This window comes from Capra hircus, chromosome 23, assembly GCF_001704415.2.
Source record: "Capra hircus breed San Clemente chromosome 23, ASM170441v1, whole genome shotgun sequence".
NCBI classification, from domain to species: domain Eukaryota; kingdom Metazoa; phylum Chordata; class Mammalia; order Artiodactyla; family Bovidae; genus Capra; species Capra hircus.
Window position 1 is genome coordinate 16,386,688 of NC_030830.1, and position 21,653 is coordinate 16,408,340.

The 21,653-nt window shown below is 49.2% G+C and overlaps 1 protein-coding gene across 4 annotated transcripts in view; it reads left to right on the top strand.

Annotated features, from left to right (window-relative positions):
* The window catches only part of FARS2 (phenylalanyl-tRNA synthetase 2, mitochondrial), a 305,587-nt gene that overhangs the window by 176,723 nt on the left and 107,211 nt on the right, over window positions 1-21,653 (top strand). For all 4 annotated transcript variants that reach the window (XM_018039067.1, XM_018039069.1, XM_018039068.1 and 1 more), the window contains one exon: window positions 17,369-17,520. In XM_018039067.1, the coding sequence (XP_017894556.1) occupies window positions 17,369-17,520 (152 nt within the window). The remainder of the gene's footprint in view (window positions 1-17,368; window positions 17,521-21,653) is intronic.

A 21,653-nucleotide genomic window follows, 5' to 3' on the forward strand; every position in this document is an offset into this window, starting at 1 on the left:
TCAGTTTAAATACCTGTCATGGCCTGAGCAGTGTCTAACATACCTTACTGTTCAGCAGGTCCCAGCTATTGTATCAGTAACTGTGAGTGGATTAAATAGCAAACAAGCGTGTTAAGTGCTGTATATGAGCCCTTCCTTTCCTGCCAGATTTATTGCTTAATGGGCTTCCCTGGCAGCTCAGATGGTAAAGCGTCTGCCTACAATGCGGAAGACCCGGGTTCATTCCCTGGGTCAGGAAGATCCTCTGGAGAAGGAAATGGCAACCCACTCCAGTACTCTTGCCTGGAAAATCCCATGGACGGAGGAGCATGGTAGGCTACAGTCCATGGGGTCGCAAAGAGTCGGACACAAATTTAATCACTAAGTCCTGTTCAGCTCTTTTGTGACCCCATAGACCGTAGCCCACCAGACTCCTCTATCCGTGGAGTTCTCCAGGCAAGAGTACTGAAGTGGGTCGCTGTTTCCTCCTCTCTGGGATCTTCCCCACCCAGGGATAGAACCTGTGTTCTATCCTGTTCTATCCTGCTTTTCTTGCCTCTATCTACTTCAAGTTAAATGTACCAAAATGTTTTTTTGGATAACTCTTAACATTTTAGCCCAATGACTCTGCCCGCAAAAAGGAAAACAATGCAGTTTTAATGCCACATCTCCCTGGGTTTGGCAGAAGGAAGGAGCTGTTTTTCCCCCAAGCCAGTGTTTTTTCTTTTACCCATTCGAACATCCTCTCTGATTGTCTGTGAACAGCACTGTGTGTCTTGTTGGGGCACTATCGATTTCTCCATGGTTATTTCTTTTCTGGAAACATGTAAGTAATCACCATGGCAACACGATCACTCACAGATGACACAAATACACCTCCACATCTATTAAATAAAGTAGCATTTAAAAAAAGTAGTGCCTTCCCATTGAGGATCCAGTCCTCACCCTAGCTTCCCTATCTTTCTTTTTCATCCTTTTTTTTTTTTCTGCCCTTGATTTCATCTGCTTTTTTTTTTTTTTTTTTGCTGTAACTTAATACCCACAGGTAAACAGGGGTAGAGCTCATTTGAAGAAATTGAGGCTTCAGGGTGTTTGCACCACACTGTGGCCTGGTCACCAGGAAGGCCACTGCCAGACACCAGGTAGCCTTGTGCTGCCAGCTTTGCCCACGTAAAGCCCAGATACCCAAACGGCCGGCAGCCTTGTCCTCTGTGTGGCGCTACAGTCAGAGACTTGTTCTTTCTAAACCTCAGTTTCCTCATCTGTGAAATGGGCATGATATCCCTCTGGCTTGCATGATAGGAGTGACTGAGACCTTGCCTGAGAAGTCCCTGTGTGTACAGGGCTGGTGCTGGATAGGCTCTCGGGATATAAGTTGACTCTGTGCTTCTGGAGCCCATCAGTCAGGCTGTGATGGTTCAGGAAGGCGTCCTCAAGAAGGGGACCTCACCCTTTGGGTCCAGGCAGCCCTCTCGCTTCCAAATGGAGGGCTGGTGTGTCTCTGTTAAGATTCATAGGTATATGGAGTATCTGTCAAGATGTGCAAACAGCGGAGAACAGTTTGCCAAAACCCACTTTTGATTAGTACGCAGGAAACACAGAAACCGTCGGGGAGGTGTTGTCCTCATGGGTTCCAGGAACTTATCGCTCTGTGGGCATAAAATTGTCAGGTGCTTGGAATCGCAGCCGCTTGGCAGAGTGGATGGGACCCAGGCAAGGACAGGCGTTTGCAGCCTTCACGTGCCGCTGCGTTCAGAAAGACGGGGAGGAGGGGCCATCGTCCTGACTGGGCCCGCTGCGTCCACACTCGCCACCCATTTACTGAGCGTCTGGTTCGTGGCCGGCATAGGGGTGGCTCCTGCCTCGGGGTTGGGGGCCGAGAAATGCTTCCTGAACTTGCACGTGCTCTCTTGACTAGGAACACAGAAGAAGAAAAATCAGGAAACACAACAAAACAAAAATAGAGAAGGGAGGGGAGACCATAGTGAGCAGAAAAGTGGAAAGTCTTTCTACGGGCTATATTTTGCTTTTTATTAAAAAAAAAGCAAAGAAAAAATAACATAGTCATGTGTCTCTCCTGCTGGCGTTGCCGCTGGAGTAGGAGCCAGCGTGTGGTTGATGTGCGTCCCCGGGGCGCTGTGCGTGCGTCCTGCAGGCGGTCTGGCTCCCAGCTCCGCGTGCGAGGTGCTGGGCCTGGGGGCTCTGCACTCTGGACCCTCCTCCCGCTGACAGCGGCCCTGTGAAAACTGCAGCTCCATTAACAGCAGTTGATGGGAGGAGGGGGGTGAGGAGAGGGCGGGCTTAGGTGTGGTGCTGTGCACAGGGACTGGGCTCCTGTTTCCCAAGACTGTTACCAGGACCACAGGAAGGTGCTCCCATCCGGATGTGCTCCTGTGAGTCGGCATCAGGACCAGATGTGAGCATCATCACTGCACACACTGAGCCCTCTTTACGAAGCACCAGTGTACCCATGGTGCCAATGCTAAGTCCTTTTCATGAGTGTTCTCTTGTTCTTCAGTCCATAAGTCATGTCCGACTCTGCGGCCCTGCTTCCCTTCACTATCTCTTGGAGTTTGCTCAAGCTCATGTCCATTGAGTCAGTGATGCCATCCAAGCACCTCATCCTCTAGCGCCCCTTTCTCCTCCTGCCTTCAATCTTTCCCAGCATCAGGGTCTTTTCCAATGAGTTATTTCTCCACATCAGGTGGCCAGAGTATTGGAGCTTCAGCATCAGCCCTTCCAGTGAATATTCAGGGTTGATTTTCTTTAGGATGGACTTCTTTGATCTCCTTGCATTCTAAGGGACTCTCAAGAGTCTTCTCCAACACCACAGTTCAAAAGCATTCCCTTGCATTTCTTCTGTGCTCAGCCTTCTTTATGGTCCAACTCTTACATCCATACATGTGAAAAACCATAGCTTTGACTAGATGGACCTTTGTTGGCAAAGTGATGTCTCTGCTTTTTAATATTTTTTAATAATACTTTTTAGTAATGTTCTATAATGTTTATGATAACATCATAAAGGAAGTACCAAGAATATCCCCATTTTATAGATGGAGAATTTAGGCATTTGTCCTAAACTATACGGTGCTCAGGTTGAAGCTTATGAAGTGGCTTTGGCCAGGGAAGGTGGTTAGAAAAGGCAGTGATAGCCATTCCCTGTGTTTGGTCTGACCACCTGTGGCAGGGCTTTGCTAGAGATAATCCCTGGCTCATGTGGGTGGCTGATGTAAAGCCCTCCACAACGAGGCAAGCTTTTACCCAGGCTCCATCCATGAGAAAGTATGACCTTTACCAAAGTTAAAAAAAATTTCTTTGGACAATCTTTTACCAAAATAGGATGGTCCTTTGTGCTAAAATGCGAGGCATGAAATGGGAAAGTTTCTGAAGTCATTGTTGACACAAGACACCCAGCCTTACAGGTTCTGTGGTGTGACACGCTAGTTCATTTTTGAAGGCTCTCGTGTTTTCAAGGCACGGTAACCAGTGCAGACAGGAGAGGCGTGTGGCAGGGGGTCTGAGCAAGGCCTCCCAGGCTTTAAATGTGCCACAGAGTCAAGGGTTTTCCAGCCCTCCTGGGTCCATCACTGGATGCTCTAAACATGCGTCTCACCCATGAAGGGGTGTTCCCTGCGCCTGGTACTGAATCCCCAGGCTTGAAGGAGCGTTTGCGTGTGAGTGCTCAGTTGTGACCGACTCTTTGCAACTTCTTGGACTGCAGCCTGCCAGCCTTCTCTGTCCATAAGGTTTTCCAGGCAACAGTATGGAGTGGTTTTCCATTTTCTTCTCCAGGGAATCTTTCCGGCCCCAGGATGGAACCCACATCTCCTGCACTGGCAGACAGATCCTTTACCACTGTATCATCTGGGAGCCCAGGCTTGAAAAAGAGCCATTGTGAAAGTGAAATGGTGCCGCGTCCCAAGTGTATCACTGTTCTTTCTCAGCAATTACAATCTGTAAAAGGAATGGAGTCAGAATAAGCAATGTTGTGTTCCCAGGGAAGCCTCGGATCTCGCGAGACTCGGTTTGGGCCACAGTATTTATCCGGCGCCCACGGTGGGTGCTGCTGTCGTGGAAGCATGAGGTGGGCCCTGCAGAAGGAGCCTCCGTGCTCTGGGTGTCTCAGTTTCCCCCCTTACAACGTGAAGTCAGCTCTGCTTCCAAGGGATTTCATTTGCATGACAACTTTACACTCTCCCTCCGAAATGTGGAAGCCATGTTAAATTATTAATAAATCAGATTGTTCAGTAACAAAATCCAGCTCCCTGTCTCCTGTGTTTATAAGTAGACCATTTGTTTAACAGTCTCTGTCATGCTTCCAGGCCCTGTTAAGTACTTTACAGAAAACCTAATACTACTAACAGATACTACTAATTAACCCCATTTTACAGATGAAGAAACCAAGGCCCAGCAAGGACACGTAACTGGCCCAGGGCCACTGGCTCCGGAGCCGGGCTGAGTGCAGCGAGTCTGGTCCCTGCTGCCAGGGAGGGCACGAGGTGACCCCGCGGTCCGTCCTGGCCTTCGCCACAGCAGGCAGCTGTTTCCACTGGGGCACCTCTGTCGGCTGGGTTCTCTTTTGTGTCCCTAAATGTGAGGGCTTTTGAGGAAATTAATGCTTCTGCCTCAGTTAAATAGTTTTTCATCCGATCTGTGATGGAGTTCAAAAGCAGGAAGATGGCTTTTCCCAGGAGACATCGCTGTCTCTGCTTTGGAGCAGCTCCGGCTTGGCCCTGCCCCTTTGCCGCAGCCCCACCTCTGCCCTGAGCGTGCAGATGAGGGTCCCAGAGAGAAGGGGAGGGATGGGGCTCCGTTTCCCCTCATGTCAGCATTCTCCTCTCCGCGCTTCCTTTTGCTGTCCTGAGCCCAGTCAGCCAAGCCATAAAGCACAAACAGTGGGCTTCACCAGAGTCTGGCAGAGTTGGCATCGCCCCGCCCCCATCACCACCATCAAAACAAACGAGCAAAGAAGCCGCCATTCATTTTCCAGCTGCATCTCCAAGTGCTTATTACTCTCTGCATAGGAATGTCACATATTTTAAAAGAGAAATGCAAGGCCTCTTTGTAATTTCTTCCTCCCCCCTGGTGTGTGCGCTTATGTGTGTGTGCTTCTGTGTGTGTGTTTTGGGTGTGTCCTTTGGAACAAGGCTGTCTAAGGGTCTGCCCTGGCACATTTCCTTGATGACTGTTTTGTCAGCGTGTTTTTTCTTTACCCTTCCACAAACACACATCTGCCTCCAAATAGCATTTAATGAAGAGGTGTTTGAAATAAATCTCTGGAAGCAAAAGCTACTTTCTTCATCATCTGTGTGGCGAGCAGCCAGGGAGGCTCCTGTGTAGAGTGCATAATTAGAAGCAGAGGACTGTGCGCGCGTGCCTGCGTGCGGGTAGATATCGATGGTGTTAATAAAAACCTGGCTTCAGTTCTTCCTCTGATCAGAATAAGAATTAGGTTACCTGGAAACTAAATGACAAGAGGCAGCTGCAGAAAGAAAAATGCATTATTTTTTATTATTGTAACAGCCCTCTTCCAATATTCTTTCTCCTTGCAAATCACGGTACCTTAGGATCTTTAACGATAACTAGGTATAAAAAGAAAGCAGAGTTTTGTGGGGAAAATATTTCTTTTGTAGAATAAAAATGAAAATCACCTGTATTATTATTTTTTGTAAAGGCTGTTGGTCCTTTTAGGATTGGCTCCTTGATATCATAAAGCCCTTGTAATCATAATAAGACTCAGCCTCACTGTAGCCTCCGTGGTTGAGGAATGGGGTTAATCAAAACATATAGCCCACCAGGAGCCGTATGACATAGCGAGAAGACTAACCTTCAAATGTCTGATAAATAAGAAAGCAGGATGCATTTAAAAGAACTGTAAAAACTCAAGTGGAAAACTGTGCCAGGCACGCTTTGGGTCCAGTCAGGACCTCAGTCTTCGCCTTAGGCAGCACTCGGTGTGTTCCTGGGAGAGTGGGTTCGTGCTCCGGCGCCTTCGTAGCAGCTCTTTGATGTCTGCCAGTGACCTTGGTCTTCGTTTTCTTCCGCTGTAAAATGGGGATACAGTGGTTTCTGTCTCACGAAGGCCGAAGTGAGGAGAGTGTAGAACGGGAGGTGTCGGTGCCCCGGCGTGTGGGAGTGTCCCCGTTGTCTTCCTGCTGTGAGTGGGGGTGGACAGCATTGCAGGTTAATAGAGGCAGAAGAACAGGACGCACTTTGGTTGAGGAGGTTTCAGATGAGTGAGGAAAAGGTGAGACCATAAGCCCGGCGGATTTCTGTAGATGAAATACGTTCCCAGAGTATAGGTTCGCACACATTATTTGGTTTACAAAATCTAGATTGTTCAGCCCTTAATTTTCAGTTTCCATTCCTGTGGCTCCAGAACCTGTCCCTCCTGCATCACCTTGATCCATGGTGTGTTTCTGGCAAAAGATTTGATAACTAAGTTCGGGGACGTGGCTTCAGTCACTGGGAGAGTCACAAAGCCTGTTAATGTTTTAAAGGTTCTGTGATGTCTTACTGTAAGAAACCTGAAGCTAGCATGTCCCCAACTTATTGGACCATAGAACCCTTTTATTTTCATTTATTTATTTTTGTTTGAGAGTTGACGTATAGGCATCCGTTCATTGTGTGTATAGGTCACGATGGCTGTGATCACCGTGTTTTTCCTACAGGAGTGAATAAAGGTGTTTTTCAGTCTCACTGAGATGTAATCGACAATGTAGGTTTAAGATGTACAGCATGATGGTTTGACTTGTTTATATATATATATAGTGAACTGGTTGCCACAGTAAGTTTAGTTAATGTCTATCATACAGATACAAAAAAGAAAAAGAAACATATTTTTCCTTGTGATGAATACTTTCAGGATCTACTCTTTTAGTAAATTAACTTCGTTTCTTATCACATTAATTTGGCATTATTTCTGATAAGCATGAAGCAGTGAGTTGAGTGAGGGTCTAGAATCTGAAGCTGGTTAGGACCTGGGCTCTGAGTAACCCCTTCAGGCCCCAGCTGCCCACAAACAATTCCATGAAACCTTAAGAGAGATCTGTATCGTCCACGAGGCCCTGCCTCCCTGCCACCACAAGTTCACGAGCTCTGAACGCAGTGGGCTGCCCACGTACAGGTCTTGGTTATTGTGACCTTGAGCTCATCCCTTACGTCTCCAAGCCTCAGGAATTTCATTTCTAAAGGGGGACAGTAGTCTTTATCCCATCAGGTTGTTAAGTGACATATAGTGTATGTTTTTAACATGTTCTGTTAAATGAGGCATGATTGTATGTGAACTGCGAGGTAACACGGTGACATACATGTGGACCTCTGGCTCTGGAGGTGGGGGCAGAGGGTGGGGGCAAAGGGCTGACGGGCCTTTTATTCCCCAGTTGGGATGACCGCTGCCCCTGGAAGCGCCCTGTGCTTAAAGGTGGCCGTGCTGCGCAGGAGCTGTAGTGGGATGACCCGTGTGTGGCCCATGTTCCTCATACCTGGGACTAGAGCGTGGGGCTCTGATGCTCTGTGGAGCCCCCACGAGTTCTGAGAGGAGACTCTCACCAGGCGGTGCCCCCAGGGGCATAGATTCCGTCGGTGAGGGGCTCCAGTCCCAGCCAGCTGTAGTGAGAACCCCCGGGCCAGGGCACGTGCCCCGCGGGTACCAGGCTCATGGCCTGGGCCGGCCTCTGCCGGGGATGTGCAGGACACACAGGCGGCCAGCTTGCAGTCAGCCCCATGCCTGCCTCTGAGATGCCTGCCCGGCAGGTTGTCTGCTGATCGAACATCCCCGTCACTTTGCTCCTTCGCCCCCAGCACTAAGTAGGTAGGAACCGTCCCTCTAGACTTTCTCTCAGTCAGTGGAAGAATAGCTTTTGAAAATGGGGGACCAGGAGTTAAAGGAACCCCCCAAAGTCACCAAAACTAGTCGGGGACAGAGCCAGGCTGTCCCAGCGGAGCGATGGCCCCTAGGCTTCGTGTGAAGGTGCAAGAGGTGACTGCCTGGCACGCAGTGGACCCCAGCTCAGTTCAGTTCAGTTCAGTCGCTCAGTCATGTCCGACTCTTTGCGACCCCATGAATCGCAGCGCGCCAGCCCTTCCTGTCCATCACCAGCTCCCGGAGTTCACTCAGACTCACGTCCATCGAGTCCGTGATGCCATCCAGCCATCTCATCCTCTGTCATCCCCTTCTCCTCCTGCCCCCAATCCCTCCCAGCATCAGAGTCTTTTCCAATGAGTCAACTCTTCTCATGAGGTGGCCAAAGTACTGGAGTTTCAGCTTTAGCATCATTCCTTCCAAAGAAATCCCAGGGCTGATCTCCTTTAGAATGGACTGGTTGGATCTCCTTGCAGTCCAGGGGACTCTCAAGAGTGACCTAAATCAAATCCCTTATGATTATACAGTGCAAGTGAGAAATAGATTTAAGGGACTAGATCTGATAGATAGAGTGCCTGATGAACTATGGAATGAGGTTTGTGACATTGTACACGAGACGGAGATCAAGACCATCCCCATGGAAAAGAAATGCAAAAAAGCAAAATGGCTGTCTGGGGAGGCCTTACAAATAGCTGTGAAAAGAAGAGACGCGAAAAGCAAAGGAGAAAAGGAAAGATAAAAGCATCTGAATGCAGAGTTCCAAAGAATAGCAAGAAGAGATAAGAAAGCCTTCTTCAGCAATCCATGCAAACAAATAGAGGAAAAGAACAGAATGGGAAAGACTAGAGAGATCTCTTCAAAAAAATTAGAGATACTAAGGGAACATTTCATGCAAAGATGGACTCGAGAAAGGACAGAAATGGTATGGACCTAACAGAAGCAGAAGATATTAAGAAGAGGTAGCAAGAATACACAGAAGAACTGTACAAAAAAGATCTTCACAACCCAGATAATCACAATGGACCCCAGCTCAGTGGTAACCATTATTAGGTTGTTCATCTGATGAATTTTGTTTAAACTTACAAAACAAAAAGAAAAGGATAATTAATCATATGTTACCTTCTATAGTGTTCTGTTGTTTATAAGGACTTTTAATATATATTATCCCATTTGATCTCTGTAATGATTTGATGGGGTGAGACTGTGCCTGCTGTCTGACAGCAGTGTCTGCGAGGCTGAGGCGGGTGGTGTCCAGCTCACGTAGGAGTCAGGCTGCTCGGAGCAGCTCGGGGGCCCTGCGTGGCGAGGTGTGACTTGCTGGGTGGGTTAGAGGCTGGGGAGCCGCGGGCACCTCTGCTGTCCCTTGCTGTGTGTTACCTGCGTCCCATCCACACTGCCGGGGCCACACCGCACAGCTGGCCCCACGGTGAGGATGGGCGCGGGAGCCTGGAAAACCTAGTGTCCTTTTTCGGTGACGAGCATGGGATGATTTGGGGAGAAGGGAAGAAGTCCCGAAAGTTTCCTTCACGGCGATCCAGTGTATGGAGTATTCTGTTCACTTTTCGGAAGGGAAATTCGTCGTTACTGAGCTCGTAATGTTTCCCCTCTGTGCCTGAGTAGCCAGAGCGGGCGGCTGCTCAACAGCGGCTGTCTTCTCCCCCGGCTTCTGCCAGCGCGCACCTGCGTCGGGCACGGGGCGCCTCCATCAGGACCCGCGTTCACCCCATCCACGTACCCGGAACGAAGGCCTCCGTCGCGCCTGCCCTGCGCACTGTGCTTTAAATGGGGCGCAGGGCGCCTCCATCAGGACCCGCGTTCACCCCATCCACGCACCGGGAACGAAGGCCTCCATCGCGCCTGCCCTGCGCACTGCGCTGTAAACAGTGTTCGACTCGCATGGATTTGCTGCCGAAGAAAATAACGCTTCACATTTCTCCCTAACGTGGAGAAGTTGAACTCATTGTTTCTGTTACTGAAATAGAATCTAGTATTAACAGGTGGAATTTTACTTTAAATAGAGAAGAAACCATTTCTTTTTAAGATGTAGACGCATAAACTGTGGCCCTTGTTTTCCTCTTAACATCATTTCTCTGGGTAAATGACTAAAAATTGAGACCATTTTTTCCTTCATTTTCTTTGTATCTAATATTCGGACAGAAATGGTCACCTAGGAAGTATAAGAACACCATAGATCCCCAGGAAGCCCCCCAGTTTTTTTGTATCTTGGGGTCTTTTTCCCACCCCATCCCATCCCCTGCTTCTCCCAGCTCCCCAGCCCCCTCCCCCGCCCCACCCAGAGCAGCTGCCACATTTTCTCTGAAAAATTTAGGTCCTCACAGTTAGCTTTTTGTTCCATACCTGTTTCTGCCAAGAGTTAATATTAGGCTGTTTTCTGGAAAAACCAAATCTGTAAATGTTTTCAGAGGTCATTTGCCCAAATGCACCTGCCCTGGACGTTTCTATGGTCAGATAGGATGGAGAACAAAGCTTCACAGACACAGGGTGGGGGTCTGCCCCGGGCCGGTTCTTTGGCCTTAGGGGATCGGGCAGAAATACCAACACCTGCATGTGTAAGGAAAGGTTGGGAGAGGAGGGCCGGAAGGAGGTCCGGTCCAAGGGAGTCGGCCCTGCAAAAGCCTGAAGTGCGATCTTCACTCCAGGTTGGACCAGCCGCTGGGAGTCAGATGTCTCAAGTGGTGGAGGTTGGTTTCTGTTTCGCCCACTTTCCTCTGAACACTGGAGAGTAGTCTGAAGGCCAGCTCTGCGTGAGCCAGGTCAAGTCCCAGCTCCCGGCCCTCCCAGCATCCCGCCCTGTAAGGACGGCGGGTGACGGGAGATGCAGCCGGCGCGGGGAGCAGGCCAGCCAGGCTGTGCTTGGAGCTCACGCTGTTTTCAGGTTAAATGTGGGGCGAGGGTTAACACACCTAGTTTCCCATTATGTCTTTTTTAAATCTGTAGCCCCCATTCTCTTATCTGAGGTGTATGGAAGGGAAATACCCATCCCCCAGTGAACATGGTTACCTGGAAACAGCTGTCATCATTAAACTGTATGTGACCTCACTTGAAACACAGTGATGATGTAAGACTGTGAAGATAAGCCGAGAAATTTAGTGGAAGATTTAAATGACTGTGCAAACCTTCTCTGAGAGGGCCAGCTAGAATTCAGAAGTCATGATGGCATTGGAAAGGCTCAGTCTTTTAAGCTGAAAACAGTGAGTTTCTTCCCTGGTGGCTCAGTGGTAAAGACTCCGCCTGTCAGTGCGGGAGACACAGGTTCACTCCCTGATCCGGAAAGACCCCACGTGGCTTGGAGCAGCGAAGCCCATGCTCCACAGCATGAGAAGTCACGACAGAGAGTAGCCCCTGTTCCCCACAACCAGAGGGGAAAAAAGTGAATTTAAGAAGTGATGTCTCTGACAAGCTCTGAAGATGAAATGAAGAGACTGACCAGGAGATAGAAGTTCTCCGCTCTAGAGGCCCTGCTTTGTTCACCTGATGCGCTTATCTATTCGCAGCAATATATTTATTGTCTTCATAGTGATTTTTATTGTCTTCACAGCAGTTTTATGGCGACGTAATCTGCATCCTATACAGTTTCCCCATTAAACCTGTGCAGTTTGGTGGTCTTTGGTACATTCACGGAGATGTGTGACCGTGAGTTTGAGACAGTCAGTTTGAGAAGCGTTTCATCTCCCCTGAAAGATGCCCTTTTATGTTCAGCACTTGTCTCCTCTGTCAGCGCTCCCCCGATGCTCAGAGGGAGTGGCCTGGGCTGCAGGCCCCTCTCCCTGCAGTGCTTTAACCAGAAGCACGGATGAAATTGCACTTGAACAGAGATTTCTGGGGCTTACTTTCCCCCCTTGTTTCTTAAGCTAAGAACCGCCATGTTGAGGCAGGGCCCTGGCGCCTTGCCCCAGGTCCGCTCCATCCCGCAGAAAGCCTGGGCCTGTGCGGTGCTGTGTCCTGCCTGCCTACCCGCCGTCCTTGGTGTTCTAATGCTTGGCGGCGTTTGATTTGTTTTAAATAAATATATTTTTTTAATTTTCATATGCTTGTTTCTTTTGGCCACACTGGGTCTTGTTGCTGTGCGAGGGCCTTCTCTCGCTGTGGCGAGCGGACGCTGCTCTCTAGGCGCTTCTCACTGCAGGGGCTTCTCAGGGCCTGGGGGCTTCACAGCTGTGGCACACAAGCTTAGCTGTCCACGGCATGTGGGATCTTCCCAGATCAGGGGTCACACCCATGTCCCCTGCATTGGCAGGCACATTCCTAACCACTGGACCACTAGGGAGTCCCAAATAAAGAATTCTTAAGCTTGAAAGTAGATCAGAGAGGATTCAAAAAGACCTCAGGTCCTGTTTCTGCTCTTAAGGACATCAGTTGGGGGCCATGGCTTAGAAACATACTAAATTAATCCAGTCCACATTTGCCAGAAGGGTTGCATTGTTCCACGTGATTTCCTTGTGGAAATTTTGTTGTTTCCTGCAAATCTTCGTATCTAACTGAAATTCTGTCAAAAGATAAGAACAAACATGGGAGGCTCCCTTAAAGGTTGGAAGCATGCTTAGAACTTGGTGGATCTCACGTGGCTTCTCGGTAAAGTCACAGAACAAAAGTTTCCGAGTGGGAGCTGGGCCTCCCTCCGACCAGCACAGTGCACTCCTGGCGCTCAGTGAAATTAAGTCAGAATCAAAAACAAACTGTTGGAACAAAGCGACAAAATCTGTAAACATCAAGGCAGCATGGAGCCTTGAGTGAGAACAGCCTGAATTTGTCAAGCACCAAACCTGGCAGCCAAATTCAAAAAGCCGTTTTTTATTACAGGACGAGTAGACGGAACTGTAGTAAGGGCTGTCATTTGAATGTACAGGAAACTCATTGGTAATGCATACTGTTTTATAGGAAAGACCGGCTTTTAAGTTCATTTAGATAAGATCACAGTCACATAGACAGTAAACAGACTGGAAGTGCTTGTAAGTCGAGATAATTAATCGAAAAGCTAAATGAGTCATTTGAAAAGGAAATGTCATGGACGGCACCATAGGGATACATGTTAGCTTTGGTCTTATTTACACAGTTATTAATTGGGCTGAACAGACTGCTTCTGGAAACAGTACTAAGGAGCTGAGCTGCTTCCTGTGAAACTCTTGTTTTAAATGGAGGCCTTAAAGCATGGGGGTTAAGAGCACAGCCTGGCCTTGCGTTTGACCTTGGCCCTGCTGCTCACTGGCTCGTTGACCTTGAGCACATCAGCTAATGTCTGTCAGCCACAGTGTCCCCGTGGACGCCGTGGGAACAGGAAAGGTGGCCGCGTCACAGAAGCGCACCGTCCGTCAGCGAGGAAAGCGCCAGTGCCCTCCCCGGCGCACGGCACCCACGGGCGGCACGTCGGTATCATGATCACCGTCAAAACCGAGGGCCAGGGCGGCGTTATCGGAGGAGATGCTGAGCCCGGGGCAAACCACACAGGGTGAACTTTGCCCACATGTGGCCGTGGCTGGAAGCTGAGTGGACGTCACCATGGCAATTCCAGAACGGTGGCGAGCTGACGGGGAGGCGGGCCCGCCCCTGTTAGAACGACTATCACAATAATCTTTAAACAGAAAAAAAAATCATATTAGCTTTGCCTAAAGGGAAGAAGCCAGAGGCTGAGAGAATAATCGCTGACTAGAGCAGACCTGCCCTGTGGGGACGGTAACCTGTGCCCTCCTTGAGCAAGACTAGGGGACAGACGGGCGGTTCAGTCGAGAGGGAGGCGTTGGTGCAGAAACCAATTCCTTGAGGAAAGCATGGCTGCACCAGGCTGCGTTACCGTGGACGGGTAAGGTGGCCTTAATAGACAGCGTTCCTGAACAGTTACGGGGCTGGAGGATGTTGACTTCATCATGGGTAATGGGAAGGCGGCTGTGAGGTTTTCACCTTGGCAGGTGCGTGGAGACGTTTACATTTTGCATACTAGCAGAGGCAAGCCTGGAGCAAGGGGCCAGCCAGCGCCGAGGAGCCCCGTTAAACCAAAATCTCCCTCTTTAGACAAGCCCCTCCCCTACCGGCAACCCACTCCAGCATCCTTGCCTGGAGAATCCCATGGACAGAGGAGCCTGACCTGGGCTACAGTCCACGGGATCGCAAGAGTCGGACACGACTGAGCGACTAAACCACCACCACCTCCCCTACCCGAGTCCCTTTAGCAACGGGGTCTTGGACAGCTGTCACAGGTGTGCGTCCACTGAGCTGGGCGAGAAAACGATGAAGGATGTGCCTCGCGAGTGTTACTTCGTGTCTTCACTGCAGTTTGCTCATATAGGCACCATCTCTGTCTGAGAGATGAGAAAACTGAGGTAAGTCTCCTCAGACGTGTGAACACACCCAGCAGGACCAAGACCAAGGCCTGACGCTTGGCTGCAAAGCTCAGTGAAGCCGCCTCGAGGTTCGACAGCTGTTCCTCCAGAGGCGGTGGAGGCGCCAGCCCCCCGGGGTCCCCCCCCATGCCCAGGGTCCTCAAAGAGATCAGTTCAGTTCAGTCGCTCAGTCATGTCCAGCTCTTTGCGACCCCATGAATCCCAGCACACCAGGCCTCCCTCTCCATCACCAACTCCCGGAGTTAACCCAAATTCATGTCCATTGAGTCAGTGATGCCATCCAACCATCTCATCCTCTGTCATCCCCTTCTCCTCCTGCCTTCAATCTTTCCCAGTATCAGGGTCTTTTCAAATGAGTCAGCTCTTCTCATGAGGTGGCCAAAGTACTGGAGTTTCAGCTTCACCATCAGTCCTTCCAATGAACACCCAAGACTGATCTCCTTTAGGATGGACTGGTTGCATCTTGCAGTCCAAGGGACTCTCAAGAGTCTTCTCCAACACCACAGTTCAAAAACATCAATGCTTCAGTGCTTAGCTTTCTTTATAGTCCAACTCTCACATCCATACATGACCACTGGAAAAACCATAGTGTTGACTAGACGGAACTTTGTTGGCAAAGTAATGTCTCTGCTTTTGAATATGCTGTCTAAGTTTGTCATAACTTTCCTTCTAAGGAGTAAGTGTCTTTTAATTTCATGGCTGCAGTCACCATCTGCAGTGATTTTGGAGCCCCCCCAAAAAAAGTCAGCCACTGTTTACACTGTCTCCCATCTATTTGCCATGAAGTGATGGGACCAGATGCCATGATGTTAGTTTTCTGAATGTTGAGCTTTAAGCCAGCTTTTTCACTCTCCTCTTTAACTTTCATAAAGAGGCTTTTTAGTTCTTCAAGACCATGATGAAGAAGAGGAAATTCTGAATAAAAGGCAAAAAACGAAGTGTAAATACTTATGGGGAAAAGAAATAAGAAATATTAGGAATGAATAATAGATTCAGTGAAATAGAGATTTTAAAAAAGAGAGAGAGAAACAGATGAGACCAGAAGTCAGTTGAAAGGAGAATGAGTAACTCAGAGGCTGTGACTAAAGAATTACACCCAGCACAGAGCACAAATACCTAAAGATTAAAAACCTGCAATCAGTCAGTTAAGAGAAATGGAAGGTAGATTGAGAAGCCCTGCAACACGGAGCACTGGGGTTCCAGAAGAGAAAAACGGGGGTCTTGGCTGAAATTTTCCGACATGGATGGAGACGTGAATCGTGTGGATGAAAGCACACGTTGAGTCTTGAGCAGAATAAACCAAGACAAGCGCAGGCCCAGCCTCATTAGAACCTCCAAGCTTAAGAAGAAAGCCTCCATGCGGCCGGGAAGAAAAGACAGATTCCTGGTGCAGAAGCAGCTCTGCCCGACGGCACACGTGTTATCATTGCTAAACGGCACAGCTGGGCGGAGACACAGTGACCCTGCAGTCTCAGCCTCATCAGATGGTCTACGTGCGGGTGTCTCAGCCAGGTCAGTTCTGAAGTCTGCCTCCCACATGCTTTCACTGGAGAGGAAAGAAAAGATGTTCACCTGCAGGAAGAGAGGCAAGAGAGAGAGGGTCAGCCGTCAGGAGCTGTGAAAGCCTCGAGTTCTACACTTGTCAAGCTCGCAAGGCACCTGCCATCGCTGCTTTAAACTTGCTACCTCTTGTTAGCGTGAACTAGGTTTGCAATGCAAAGGTCTGGGTTTTCCTCCATGGTTTAACACCTGTATTTATGGTAATATAAACCCTATATCTTGTAGTGTCTCACATTCTGGTCGTGTTGACTGTTGTTCTTGGACTCCTGAAACCAGTGCCTCCTCCCATGTCTGTTGTGGAAGAGATTTCATGCTTATTCCTGACAACCCCTGCCTCCTAACTAACTCCTCTAAATCCCCATGTTCTCTAGAAGTGGCAAAAGGGCGCCATTCAAAGGAAAAGCACTGTGTAGCCAGCCATCTCCCTTCATCTCGCATTGTTATCTTAAACTGCAGATTGTTTATCACAGCATCTCAGCTCTGAAAAAAACAAGATGTTTTTCAGGAGCGGTGGTACTTTCTTCAGGAGCGCCTGGGTGGTAGCTCTATTATGTTTGTTTGAAATGTGTGTTCCGAACCAATGCTTTTGTTTGACAGCTTTGTTGACATTGCAAGTTGAGATCATTTATGTTTGAGTACTTGGTTCTTCAGAGGTTTTTCTGTTTAAAAAGTTTTATACTTTTTCAAATCAGTGATTCATCAGTGGGTTTATAGTGATATCAGGCTTAGTGTAAATCGATTTATAAACTTGTTCTTCTAACAAATTTATAGCTTTAGTAGATATTTCCTTGGTTGTATAGATTTCATAGGTATATAATGAAGCATTTAAGGAGACATTTTTTATTGTGGAAGTAACATACAGACTTCCATCATGACTATCTATGTCTATGTGTATATATATGAGTAATATATAGATATGTATTTATGATGTATGTATTTAAGCTGTGTAAACAAATGTGATAACTTCTAAAAATACCTAATTTTAAATATGTATCCAATATTATGAACTAGTTAGTGACCCCTAATAAACTGGGGAAAGAGGGGGATAAATTGGAGGAATGGCTACATTTGTGTCTATCACATCCTTAGAAGCATAATTTGAAAAATAACTCCCTACATAATTAACAATTAGAAGTATTCCCTTAATAATTAGAAATACTAACAAATAATGACATTACTAATTGAAATATCAATTCTGACAGGCCCTTACTTCTCTATTAAAATGGCTTCCTGAAAGTATCACAGGAAGTTAATGAATTGCTTATTAATTGGATGTGAACTTTTCTCCTCTAGTTTTCAAATGGGAAAAAAAAAGAAGTATGATGTATTCAAATTGCTTTATACTAAATTGAACATTAATGACAATATAAATATAATATATGGTAACGTTACACATGAATGTGATAAGGATCTATAATATTCACAGGGGAATTTGCTAATTTTGGATACTGACTTATCTTTTCAGTTTGTTTTGCTCCTGAACATTCAAGTGCTGAAGCAATGTCTTGCCAGCATTTTCTGACTAGCCCAAGTGAAACTTGCCCTGAAAACACTCAAACATTGACATCCAACTAACAAATCAGTATCTTTTCTTCTCTCATTTCGTTAGCCTCTCAGCAAATACCCTGCTGTGATCAACGACATCTCCTTCTGGCTACCTCGCGAGAATTACACGGAGAATGATTTCTATGACTTAGTCCGAACAATTGGAGGAGACCTGGTGGAAAAAGTTGATCTTATAGACAAGTTTGAACATCCAAAGTAAGTTAAAAAAAAAAAAAAAACCCTCTCTGGCTTATCCTTTTCTGTTTCTGTGTGACTAATGGCATGTGGGAGTGTGTAATAGAGGCTTGCTGCGATGTAGTGTGTGAGAGACAAATGTGATCTGCATTTATAGCGAACCTTCAGCATATCAGAAAACTCTTTTATGTCAGTACTTTCTGAAAATCTTTCCAAGATGCGGTTTTCACCTTTCCTGCCTTAGTAAACAAAGGATTTGAAACAAGGTTTTAAAGATCTTGGAGTTTTCCAGTGTTGTTTCGGGAAGTGATTTCTTACCCGCTCACATTCTGGGTACCGAGGAAGTGAAGCCGAGAGAGCAGTTTGTGGCACGAAAGCTGTTTTGTTGGTCTCTCAGTGAACGTTTATCAAGCGCACACCACACGCCGAGACCCTGTTGCGCGCTAGGAGCCCTGTGTGCGTCTGGAAGTGTGCTCAGGGACTGGGGGAGGCGGTGTTCCCTGAGCGCCTGCACACTCAGCTGTGTCTCCCTCCGTTCATGTCAGTATTTACCTGGCAGCTTGGTTGGGGTTCAGGTCCTTGGCTCACCCATTTTTGGGGGGAGCAGGGCCTCGTAAATGTTGCTCAGTCGTCTTCTCAAGTTGAAGTTGATGCAAAGAAATCTGAGGCCAGGCTTGATCTTTTTTTCTTTCTTCCTGAAGAATTCTTCGTCTTCCAAGTCTAGTAGCCGTGTGAGGATCCCTCTTGGTTGCGACCTGCTCTTGCTGCTCTATGAACCCTTGTTCCTCTCTGATCAAGGTTTGCTGCCTTCTGAGCCTCAGGAAAGTTTTCTTGAATCATCAACAAGGCTCTCTCCTGATCCCACCCTCGGGGATCCACACATGCCCTCCAGCCCTCCTTTGTCCGACGCCTCGGGCTGCTATTTTTCCCTCTGATGTTTGAAAAATCTCTCTCTCCACTTGGTCTGGGTGCCCCCCCACCCTCACCTTCTCCCCCACTCCCATCTTCTGGGCCTATTCTTGCCCACATTCAGATATTCTGTCCCACACCCACCTTTTCTGAGTTCTTCAAGCTCATATTCCAGTTCTATTTTCTTCCTGTCTCTTCCCGAAGTCATTTCTGCTTTGTGATTATTCCTTCTTAGATAAATTGCTTCGTTTGGTTTTTAAAATTCACTGCAAAATACTTAGCCAGAAATTTTATTTGACCAATGGCAGCATTTTTCTCTGACTTCCCGTCAGTTTTTCTGCCGTTTCCCTTTTTGTCCTTCTCTGTATTTTTGGTGCATCAGTGGTGTGCGTGTGATTGCTTTTTGTCCCTCATATTTGAATGCGTTGGATGTTCACAACCAGCTCTTTGCACGAGGTTGAGGGCTGAGCTGGGGGCTCCCTTTGACATCTTGTGAGTGACACGCCTCCCCAGTCCCGATTAATGGGAGTCAGCGCCCTTTGGTGGAGACCTTCAGCTTCTGTAAAAACACCTCTGGGTTGTTAGGCTGCTTTGTCATCAGGACAGAGTCCCTCATGGTGACTCTTCAGGACAAAGGGATTTATTTAGGGTGAGCCTGAGTCAGGGCTGAAGGCTGCGCAGACCAAGGCAGGTCTGAGGCCAGAGACCCTCCGCATCTCAGCGCCTCCCACAGTTCAACACACAGTCACTCTCCGCCCCTCGCTGCCTCAGCCCAAGGCTCTTCCAGCTCGTCCTCTCTCTGATACCAGCACCAGTTCTGGGGGGAGGCAGGCTCACTGAGCAAACAGTCACCCCACACGCTGGGCGGAGCCCTGCGCACCAGGCCACTTCCTGGGGTCTGAGCAGGCTGTGGACGAGCCACCATTGGTTCGAGAACCTATCGTTGGTTTAATAGCGGGGGCCACCCTAAACCGCCCGGCCCCCTCTTCCAGGCAAGAGCATCCTCAGCAGAGGGGCTCACTGCACGGTTTCAGAACTGGCACGGGGACACTGCTGTCCTCCTCCTGGTCCTCCCCTCCCCTCCTCCTCCCCGGCCGCCTCCACCTGCGGGACTCCCAGCTTGCCCCTGGCTGCTGGCTCAGTCGCGTTCTAGTCTTCACCTGCGGGCCCCATGATGCAGGCTCCTCAGGGGCCCATGGCCTGTGCCTCCCTCCACCCACCCTCAGTGTTCTCAGGGGTGGAGGGAGGCTCACTGCCTCGTGGCTGGTGGGTGCCTATCCACCCTCCCTCCCTCCCTAGAGGAGCTCTGATTCCAAGACCGGAGGCGGTTTATTGCATTGGAAGGCGAGACCGTGTGGTCTGGAAAGGGCTGGGAGTTGGGCGCCCTGTTCCCGCCTCTCTGCGTCCTAATACCTGGTCCCGGGCCGCCGGGCCGCAGTCCCCTCCTCTGCCCACTTGAGAGCTCAGATACCGTCTTTCAGTGGTTGCCACAAACACAAGATCAGCCCGCCTGTGTGACATGCTTTGAAAACCGCCGGTTTCTAAACTAATTGCTAGGTGGTCGAGTATCAACCCGTAACTTCCACAGTCAACCCATCTGGTTTCTGTAAGACAGAGGACGACCTCAGGACAGCGAGTCCGCTCGGGTCTGATGGTCGGTCCAGATGATGAAGCTGATTCTAGAGGGAAGAGAGTGAGAGTCCACATCGCATGTCATTCTGAAATGGAGCCTGGTCTTCCCGCAGCTTGAGGAGTAAAATTTTAATCAGAAAGAAAAAAAAAACAAACACAAATACTTCATCCAGTGGCGTGGATGCTGGCAGGCCAGGCTCCGTCGTCCACAGGACTGGGCTCCAGGCTGTATGCCAGGGCGATGCTGCGGGCAGTGCCAGCAGGGGGCTGACCTCTCTGGTCGTTTTTCTAGACAGAGCCGAGTAAGCGCAGTTACCGGAACTTAAAGATGGGCCAGCAGTGAGAAGCCTGCCCCAGCTAATCTTGGGAGAGCGTGTCAGAAGACGCGTCCCCTTGAAATAGCGCGCAGCGCCAAGGAGATGGCCTTAGAACTCCGCTGGCTGCTCGCCCTTCCCTCGTTTTTATCGCAAGGCTGGTGGCATGAGTATAAGAACGTCTATTGTTGTGGTTCAGACAGCCCGGAAAGCAGTTCAAAGAAAATTATTTTTAGCCTGGTATTTCTTTTCCCCGATCCCTTCTCTCCCCTCCGTCCCCAAGCCTTCTTTCTAAAGCAGCCAGGGAGGGGTGCATTCTGTTGCCCTCACAGAGCAGCCCCGTTGGCCCCCAGCGGGAGACACTATAGAACACAGTTAGTTCAGTCCCCGAACCCCCCTCTTCCGCCGCGTCCCCCAGGACCTCGCCATTTGCAGAAGGATTCTTGGGGGTCCCCTGCAGGCTGACCTGACCCCAGAGGAGCAGCCCTGCACAGGGCAGGGAGGGACCGAGCGCCTCCTGGACGCCGGGGAGGCGGGGCCAGGGGTCAGGCGCCCGGCCAGCAGGGTCCCATCCCCAGCCGCCTGCCGCACCACCCCGCGCCCTTGTGGAAACTAACCGGGAAGCGCCTCTCTCCTTTGGAACTTGCTGTTGGCACTTTTCAGGGAGTTCTCCAGCAGTGTCTGTGGTTGGCACCTTGTGCACTTCTTTGTAAGTGTGGGGACTGAATGCCCTCTTCCCAAGACGCAGGTAAGGGTGCCTCACACCCCTTCATGGTGCCTGGTCTCACCCCCACAGTATCGATCAGAGGGACGCAGGTCAAGACCTGCACCTAGGGCAGCGTGTGTGGGGACAGGAGGTCTCTGTCTTGCTTGTAGGGATGGAGTGAGGAGCAGAACTCCCCTCTCCCCCATCATGGGGGCCAGTTATGAGAAAAGCTTTCCATCGCTGGGTCTTTAAAGTTGTTATCTCAGTTCACAGGGTCACTTCTTTCCACTGGCTGCCACCCAGATGAGTGCCCAAGGGCCGCGGTGGGAGTCGGCCCTCCCCCGCCCCCCCACCGCCAGTCCCCTTGTCTGTCACCTCCCTTTTTACTCCCTTTTTACACCCCGTGGAGACTCGGGCCCCGTGTGCCGCGGTCCTCAGGACTCAGTGATGTTGTCCTGGCGACCACGAGGCGCATGAGTCCAAATGCTGCCTCAGAATTGTACAGAGCATCACCACACCCTTACCCTCACTAGAGAGTCGGGAGCTGAGTCTCTAAGGATGGGTCTGTATTTGTAAGGAAGTCTCCGCGATAT